This window comes from Geospiza fortis, unplaced genomic scaffold (assembly GCF_000277835.1).
Source record: "Geospiza fortis unplaced genomic scaffold, GeoFor_1.0 scaffold166, whole genome shotgun sequence".
NCBI lineage: Eukaryota > Metazoa > Chordata > Aves > Passeriformes > Thraupidae > Geospiza > Geospiza fortis.
In genome coordinates, this window is record NW_005054310.1 from 2,451,326 (window position 1) to 2,460,176 (window position 8,851).

At 38.9% G+C, this 8,851-nt stretch overlaps 1 protein-coding gene across 10 annotated transcripts in view; it reads right to left on the minus strand.

Moving 5' to 3' along the window:
* Positions 1 to 124: 124 nt before the first annotated feature.
* NAV3 (neuron navigator 3) overlaps positions 125 to 8,851 on the minus strand; it is a 497,733-nt gene continuing 489,006 nt past the window's right edge. For 6 of the 10 annotated variants that reach the window (XM_031055559.1, XM_031055558.1, XM_031055557.1 and 3 more), the window contains 4 exons: positions 8,538 to 8,734; positions 7,802 to 7,920; positions 4,890 to 5,093; positions 129 to 2,796 (listed from right to left, as the gene is read on the minus strand). In XM_031055559.1, coding sequence (XP_030911419.1) covers positions 2,677 to 2,796; positions 4,890 to 5,093; positions 7,802 to 7,920; positions 8,538 to 8,734 — 640 coding nt within the window. In that variant the 3' untranslated portion in view covers positions 129 to 2,676. Of the gene's footprint in view, positions 2,797 to 4,889; positions 5,094 to 7,801; positions 7,921 to 8,537; positions 8,735 to 8,851 lie in introns of all 10 variants that reach the window. The other 4 variants (XM_031055561.1, XM_031055560.1, XM_031055563.1 and 1 more) reach the window with 1 other exon arrangement.

Consider the following 8,851-nt stretch of genomic DNA (forward strand, 5'->3'; position numbering starts at 1 on the left):
TTTCAATAGAGATTAGTTGTGCTGAATACAGAAAAATCAAATCCTTCAGTATGTCATTTGGTTTTCATATTCATATATTTGAAAGAATATCTGTTAAGTAGTCCTGACTGCAAAAACATCAGACTGTGTTTTCAATAAATAATTCCACTTTAATGGCAAAGTAATAATTTAGACAGACACAGTGTGCACACCTGCAAAAAAAATATACGCAAGCTGGTTTACAAGCTAGAGGAACAATAAACCAATAGAAAATACATCATCCAGTTAAGTCCGATGACACCAAATACTTATTATTAGGGTTTTACAAAGACTACAAAAATTTTCAGATGATTTATTTCACTGTTTCTGTCTATTTACAAGATATGTTACATCAAAAATGTACAAAATATAAAATGTGTACAGACAAATGTTTCACAAACAATTTCTGAGTTGTAAACTAGGTGGACTCACTGAGATGTATTGCAGGAAGTTTTGTATATGTAATATTGTGTGTTTGTGAGCTAAATATGTCAGGAAAAGATTTGCAGGTTTGCTCAGAGCACAGGTACAAGAAAGAGCAGCTTTGCTTTAGTTCTTTGAGTCAGTCAAGGTGTATGAACTGACATTTTGCATCAGAAATAGATCCAGGTTTGGGGGGCACAATGCTGGTCAGACTGAATCCTACATGCATAAATTCAGAGTTTTATTAGGGCAATAGCACCGTGTAGGAACCTCTAGATTCAGAGATGCAGCTCAGTGCCATTTGGAAACTGCATTGATTTCTTTAAGTTACAGCAGGCGGCCACGGGGTGGCCACAAGGAGTGAATAGCACCAGATACACATCCCGAAGGTAACATCCATGGAGGTGTACAGTATGTGACTACACAATGCCAGAGCCCTTGGGTACCTTCTTGCTCACGTGCATCTATTTTAACCATGACTCTGGTGGTCAAAGAGTGTTTCCAGTTACTCTGAGCAGTCCGGATGCAGTCTGCTTGTAGCCTGCCATGACATATGAATTTCAAACATTTTCAGACTTTTCCCCCCAAAATGTATTGGTTTCATACAGATATTGAAACATGATAACTGTGGCATTGATAGCTCCTGCATAGTCATAACAACTGTAAGTACAGGACAAACACACCGGGTAATAACAGCTTTTAGGTTTTGCATTCTGTATTTGTTTGCAACATACAGGAAATCTCAGCAAGTGAAACATCTCTTAACACCAACAGAATAAAATACAATATTTTTGTTTGCTTTTGATTTGATTTGTGCAAGGCTTTTTTTTCTTTTTTTTTTCTTTTTCTCTATATTTACAATACCCACCCAGTAGACTGTGCAAAACCAACCCACTTTTACAGTATAAACTCTTCCTCTTCCACAGTGGACATCACTGCTTCAGTGTTCTTTTATGCTGAATTCTTCATGTACAACTATAGCAATCAAAACAACATGCTGAAACTAGAAAAAGGAAAAAAAAAACAAACCCATATATTTGTGCTCATGCTGCATCAAGTGCATCCAGCTCTGCTGGATAAGTATTCAAAACATCTATCCTCCCAAAAATTCCATTCCATGGGACCAAATGGATTTGAGCCGATTTTGTCAGCATTTAGTGGCAGTGAAAGTGGGTTTGGGTTCCTTGTGTACTTCTGAGGGTAGGCAGAGAAATCTATTCACAAGATAAAAATATTATATAGCAACTGTTCTTTCTCGTATCCATTACTTTAAAAAATCATGATATACAGATATGAGGCTACTATGTTAACTGATGTTTTCTCGTTAGTAAATGAAGAAAAAAACAGTGTAAATTACCAATGGTTTAGGAATTAAACCAACTGTAAAACTGTTCTAGAAATCTGTTTTAAGGCAGTGAGACAGCACCATAAGAAATGTTCCTTCTTTCACTGAAAAAGCTCAAACAAATGAAGCCCTAAAAAGCCTTTAATCAGTGTTGGTTAGTAATTGGTAGAAAACTGTTGTTAAGGAGTGGGCAGGCGGTTAAAAAAGACCCTTGTGGTAAAAATAACTTTATAAAATCTGTGACTTGTGTACTAAAAACTTTATGGAGCGCATCACCGTGACCATGGCAGTTAGAATTAAATTGGCACTTATCCAGCATATCACAGTCATGTTTTCTGGTGATTGCACAATACTGTTTGTGCTTTCTGAGTTACTATCATCTTTTACTCCTTTTGGAATGGGCAGTAGTGTATAACACAAACACCACTGCCGTCCTGTGACCAGCACCATGTGGCACAACAGAGGTTAGAAGATAATTAGAAGACTGCATTGTTCATGCAGCACCTCAGGATAAACTAAAGGAAAAAAAAATCCAAAGAAGTTTCACTGTAAACTCATACAGAGAAACACAGAGAGAGAGAAAGAGGATAAGGGAAAAAAAAATTCCAGTTTGGATAACACGTGTGCAATCTGCTCAGATGCCCTTGGTCTAGGGCACTTTCCAGTTGACAAATGGAGTCTCACTCGGCTCCATAGGTATTGAAATGCCTTGAAATTAAACTAATTCAAGCTTTCCACTTCAATTTTTCTTCCTGACTTTGCAGAGTTAGGTCTCCTGCCTCCCTACAACACACCGTTCTTACCGAGAGACCTCGGTGTGCTGCTTTAATACTGGCAGTGGTCTAGTGGAAACAGATTTTACCATCATCCCACAGCAAGATTTGTCCCTTTCAGAGAGTTGATTCAAGGGATGAATCCAAAATGTCATCATGGTGGCTGGTGCTATCACTGTCACAGCTCTGTGCGCTCGAATAGTTGGCTGCCTCCTGAAGCCTCATTAGCATATTCATCTGAAAGAAGAAAGCAATGTTTACATAATCTCATCTCATTTAAAACTGCAGTGACCGTGTTAAAATTTAATTAAGCTCCCCTGCTGTATGAGGTGTGCTGGTAGCTAGAGGAGGGACCGTACAAAAGGATTTCAGAAAGGGCAGGGTGTTAGAAAGGTCCAAAGAGGGATACAAATGGAGCTGCCTGATAACTCTCTTTAATTCAGGGGTGAGGCCAGCTGCAGCTGCAACACCGGCAGAGGAAAGAAGCCATAGCTCAGCTGGACATCTGGGCCCATATTTGGAGATAGTCAAGCTTCCAGAAAATTTTTGGATGGTTTAGATGCATTACACTGGAAAAGCAACTGAAAATATAATCACAGTAACATATCCCCTCTACAAGAGAAATATGGGGAGGGAATGAACTGATGCCAGCTGCTTCATAAATGAGCCCCATCTGCAGTTGAGGGGCCGCCCTCAGGAATGAAAGAGCAACAGATTCTCCTACCCAGGAGGGTAGAGCCCACCATAATTTAGGGATTAATAGTACCTGAAAACCATCTGAAAATAATCAAATAGCAACATTAAGATCCAGAAAATTACTTGGATGCTTGATGCTTGATTATTTAATGGTCAGGATTTTACTTATAAAGCATCCACTTCTGCCAGCATGCTAAGGACTGCAAGCAATGTCGAGAGTACTTCAGTGTTTTTCAAGGAACAAATTCACTGCTGTTATAAAAAGCAGGCAAAGAAAAATCAAAGCCAAAGATATATTCCTAGCAATTTGTGTTTTAAGCCCCTATTTCCAGTTTGTTCAGAAATCCTTGTATCTCTGTGCTTTCAACTTGCATGGTGAAGTTTCTCTTGGCACTGAACAGTGTTCAACACTTTTGTGTAGTTTTGCTGAAGCTTTAACACATATCCATGCTTGTGAACACAGGATACCTGCAGTGGGTGTTCAATACAAGCTGCATGAGATGTGTTCTCTTTCCACAAGGGCAGGGTCTGTCCACCCATGAGCTCCACTGGAGGTGGGGGCAAACCCTCCAGTCACAACTTTCAAGCTTCTGATATTTACTCAGGTAGAGATGCTGACCTAGGTGTGCAGGGACCAGGGGTGAGCGGAAACTGAACTCGGGCTGCCCCACAGCCTGAGTTTTCAGCATAATGGAGATTATGCTGTGCTGGAAGCCTGTCCAACACATTTACTGGAAGCTCAAATCACAGGATCAAAATATTACCGGGAAGCTTATGGAATGGAAGATAAGTTCAAATAAGATGATTTTCTACACTTCTTCAGGATGCCGTCTGTTTCTGAGCATGAAACACTGAGGCTGAGGAACTATTTTCTTAACGCAGTTAAAAGTTAAGTGCATTTTTCTCTGAGAAATTCCCTTTTCCAAGGGCTGCCTATTCTAGAAATATAGTTCTCTAAAATGGTATTTTGAATTGTGATAAAGGCAGTCCACAGAGAAAGCACTACATAAGAATAGCAGTTCAACATATGCATTTTTAATAGTCCATTATCAGAGGAGGCAATGGTAAACCTGAATGTCTGGGATCATATTTAAATAAAACAATACATGGCATTGAGGGAAATCAACTTCTTATCATTTAATGCCACCACACTTGCATTCCTTCTGCATTAAGACTATTACACAGTCATCAGTTAACTTGAAATATGAGAAATGTGAGGATGGATAATTTCTATTTTCACTAAATTCTCAACGATAGGCAAGTTAGATAACGTGAATATTGCAGTCCTTCATTTGTATAATGTAGATGCAAAATTGCCTGATGAAGAAAGACGTTTTCATGATAAAATTGATTAATAAGCTGCTGAAGAGTGGTTCCCAAACAATATAATGATGAAGACCTGATACATCTGGGCAGATGGGAAATACAAACAATGTAAGGACACACTAATGTGTTGGTGATACATGCCCTCCTGCTTCTTTTCATTTTCAACATTTTCATAAATTATAGGAGGATTCATTTTAAAAGCCTATTCTGGAATAGGCGCACAGTACTTTTTTATTGCACAGTGTACAGTTTAACATGTGAGAGTAAAGTGCATACTGAATATTTGAATTCAAAAGTTTGAATCTTACCAAGGGATCCCCCTCTGTCTCAGTCTGTGGAACGTGCTTAGAGGTTGTTCCTTCTTTTGCTGATGCATAACCTTCATAACCAACATCTTCGGGCCTTAACTGAAGTAGTGATGGCCACTCGTGCTGTAGGGTTGCAGAGCTCCATGGATAGGTATCAGCTACCCACTTGGAGGGATCCTCCCAGGGTGCCCTCTTACCATACATCTACATTATGGATATAAGACACGTAAGTATTTTACAGACTTTTCAGTACCAGTTGTAACAGCAGAAAAAAATGTCATCACAAACATCAAAACCATTTTAGAAAGAGATTTGCTTTCGGATGTTCTCAGTACTCAGGTAAAATAAGACCTTAAGGAGATTGGATCATCTCCACTAATGATCCTTCAATACACAGAGTGGCTGCAAGTTGGAAAATGCTCCATAACTAGTGACACTTGTTGACAACAGCAAGTGCTTCATACAATGTGAAATGAGACCTCAAGGTATTTTGCTTAAGGCATATCAGGGAAATTAACACAGACCTATCAAAAGCATTCAAGTTAATTGGATTTTGTTTGAAGTGAATTAGAAGTACAGATTGTTTGCTTCTCCTAGAAAAATGAGATGCTGAAGCAGACATCTGTCCACATCCTAAATGTGATAACTTTCAGAAGGTTAAGAGAACAACTTCACAAGGGATATATTTTTCCTCACTATGAAGCATAAAATGCTTATGACTCTGGGGGGAGGACAGAGGAAGAATGAGAATATTGTAATTTTAGGAGATCTGGTAGCATCCTCACTAAAATTTACCCCTCTCTGTCTTGCTGTTCACAAGCAGCATGTTAACTTGGTAGCTGCTTTAAAGATTTCCTTTAGCTGTGACAATGATGCAGTGGGATGGGGAGCCACCCACCAGGGCTTGTTGTAATTTCTGCTGCCTCAAACAGTTTCACACTATCCAAGGAACACCATGGTATTGGCAGGGCACACCCTCATAGAGGATACAAGTGGGCTGTGCTCCTAAAGGGAGTATAACAGGGGAGGACCTTAGTGCTAAAGGCAGAAGGATGGGTTGTGCTTATCACTGCAACACCTGCTGCCAGGCACCTGCTGAATGCAGAGCTTCAGGTTAGGGAGCCAAGTTCCCTGTATTAGGCACAGAGATACTCAGACTTTTTCTGCCCTGCACTGAGGCTAGGCTGCTACAAAAGGGATTTGCCTAAATAAGGCCAGAGAAATGTTTCTCAGAGGTAGCAGGCTAACTCCAGGCTGTAGCACTTCCCTTCATCTGAGATTAACAGTGACTAAATCTTTTCTGGAATCTAGAGCAAGGCTTGTACATCCTATGTCTGACAAGTGAGTTTGCAAAGTACCTGACCAGAAAGGCAGTTTTTATCCATCTTTGGTTCCAGGAACACTTAATTATATGATATAAAAATTTCTGTTTATTATTAATAACTTTATTCTATGGAAGCCATCCAAAGCAGCTAAAAATTGGTACAGCTCATGAAGCAAACATATTTTCTTCTATATGCTGCCATCTTCTGCTGCACAACTGAAGTTTCCATTTAAGCAGTTACCCTGTATGCTTGGGAAAATATGAGCATGAAGAATATTACTGCATTTTTATAGCTGGTCTAAACAAGTGCTGTTAATCTCACTGTGGCTGTTCTATCAAATGTTTGGCAGTATTCTGCACAAGGCATAAACACTGTAATTCCCAGAGAGATAAGCAGTTTTAGGAAAGCATGAGATATTCAACAGGCAAGATTCTAAACCTCCATTGCATCAGTATGTCACAGTGTCAACACAGGTGATAAAGAAACTGCAGCTGCTTACACAGTTCTTTGCCTAGCCCATAACAATCCCCCCTGCACTATGCAGTAATATCTTTTGGTGTCATGTGTGGAAAAAAATGCCTTTCCACAAAGCATATTTTTAGAGGACATAGAATTGCTGTGCATAAACAAAACAAAACAAAACAAAACAAAACAAAACAAAACAAAACAAAACAAAACAAAACAAAAAAAAACCAAACAAAAAAAAAAAGGAAAAGGGAGAAAGCCAATTAAAGACTGGGGGAAAAATACAAAAAATAAAAAAGAGAGAATGGATTAATGCAAATATTTAGGGTTCCTCCTAAGATGTGGAATTATCCAAAATCCTAACCTCCTCTGGTATAATCCAGAGAGTTTTCCTCCTGGTGAAGACCTCATTGCAACCTTCCAGGGGGCTTATAGAAATGAGTGAGAACATTTTAATGTGGGCAGATAGTGTTAGGACAAGGGAGCATGGTTTTAAACTAAGACAGGAGAGATTTAGATTAGATGTTAGGAAGAAATTCTTTACAGTAAGGGTAGTGAGGCACTGGAAAAAGCTGCCCAGAAAAGTTGTGGATGCCCCATCCCTGGAAGTGTTCACAGCCAGGAATTATATATCTTTTAGGTCCCTTCCAATCCAAGCCTTATGAAAACATCTTTGTTCACAAACGTTTTCCCACAAATCTGTGTGCCTACATGTGTATGTAGGTGGTCGGAGCTATTTTCTGGCACCAGTGTAAAGCTCATTAACTGTTCCATTCAGGGGTAGGCTGAGACTGCCTTGACTCAGGGAGACAAACTGAGCTGTATTTAACCATGCTGGGAACTCTTTAAACAATGGAAAAAACCACCTTCCTCCAGTCATAGAGAAGAAACCCTCTTCATAAAATGTGTAATAAGGTATGTTAGTGCTGGAGAAGACAAAGCCAAATTAGACACCAGAGTAATAGTAGGCCAAAAGGAATTTGAGTCTGCCTTCTATAACATATCCAAAGATTTTCCTCTTGCAAATGCAATAGCATTTATACTAGGATGCACTGTTTAAAAACAGCTTGGAGAAAGCCTTTGAAAGCAATTAAAAAAATTTCTAGGAGAAAAATTACATACCTGGAGTCCTTCTCTCACAGCTTCCAGAAGATATGGAACCAGGGAATAGTTCCAAAGGTCTGTGAACCACACTCTGGAGCCATCAACATCCATAGGGCAAGGGAGGAAGAGGCGGGGGCCTGAGAAGTCAAGTTGAGTATTAAAAAGGTATAACTAGGAAACACATTGAAAATAATCTTCTCAAAATTAAAAGAGCAGTACCGGAACAAGCTGAAGTCCAGAGAATATTAAAACAGGACTACATTAAAGGAGCTAACAGTCTCCTGTTATTAAAAATGAACTGGCATCCCTTAGTCCAATTTTAGGGCTTGATGAACACTTACAAGTTTTATGGCAAAGCTATGTAAAAGCTGACATCTTTGCTAGCATAGTTATTTCATTAAAAGACCTCAGGTCCAAGGTTTTTTATTGCCGTAATTATACTGTAGTGTGAAAGCAGGACAAAATAATTAAGCTTAGGAAAGTTACTATCAGGGTATTTGTTTAAATTTAGTTTTTAAAATAGTGATATTTTACTTGAAAGTATTTAGCAACACAGAACTACCAGGAAATATATATACTCTCTCATTAAACTTTCGATTTTCTTTTAAAGCTTGCTGACAACCAGACAAATTCCCACACCTATGTTGTACTTCCCATTGAGACATGGAAACTTAAAAAAATAATGGTATATTCTTCACAAATCCCTAAAATGCTCAGCCTGCATCCTTATTTCAAACCATTCCAGCAGACTCACCAATGGTTACATCTGAAGAGCTGTGTGTTTCTAGGAAGCTGTTGAGATGATGCCATGTTTTGGGGATCCAGTCAATGATTTTCATAAGCTCATTATTGCGTATGCTCTTTTCTATTTCAGTTTCAATCAGTTTCCTTCTCAGATATCTTCCTAAGAAACCTTTAACAGGCTCTGTGTGATTAGCACACAGCACCCACCTAGGTAGAAGAGAGAAATGTCAAGCAGCAATGAATAGCAAATACATTATTTCCTCTTAAACATATAGATGAAAGTAATGTCATAGAGTCTCATTAGTCATCAAGTATAGCACTGCT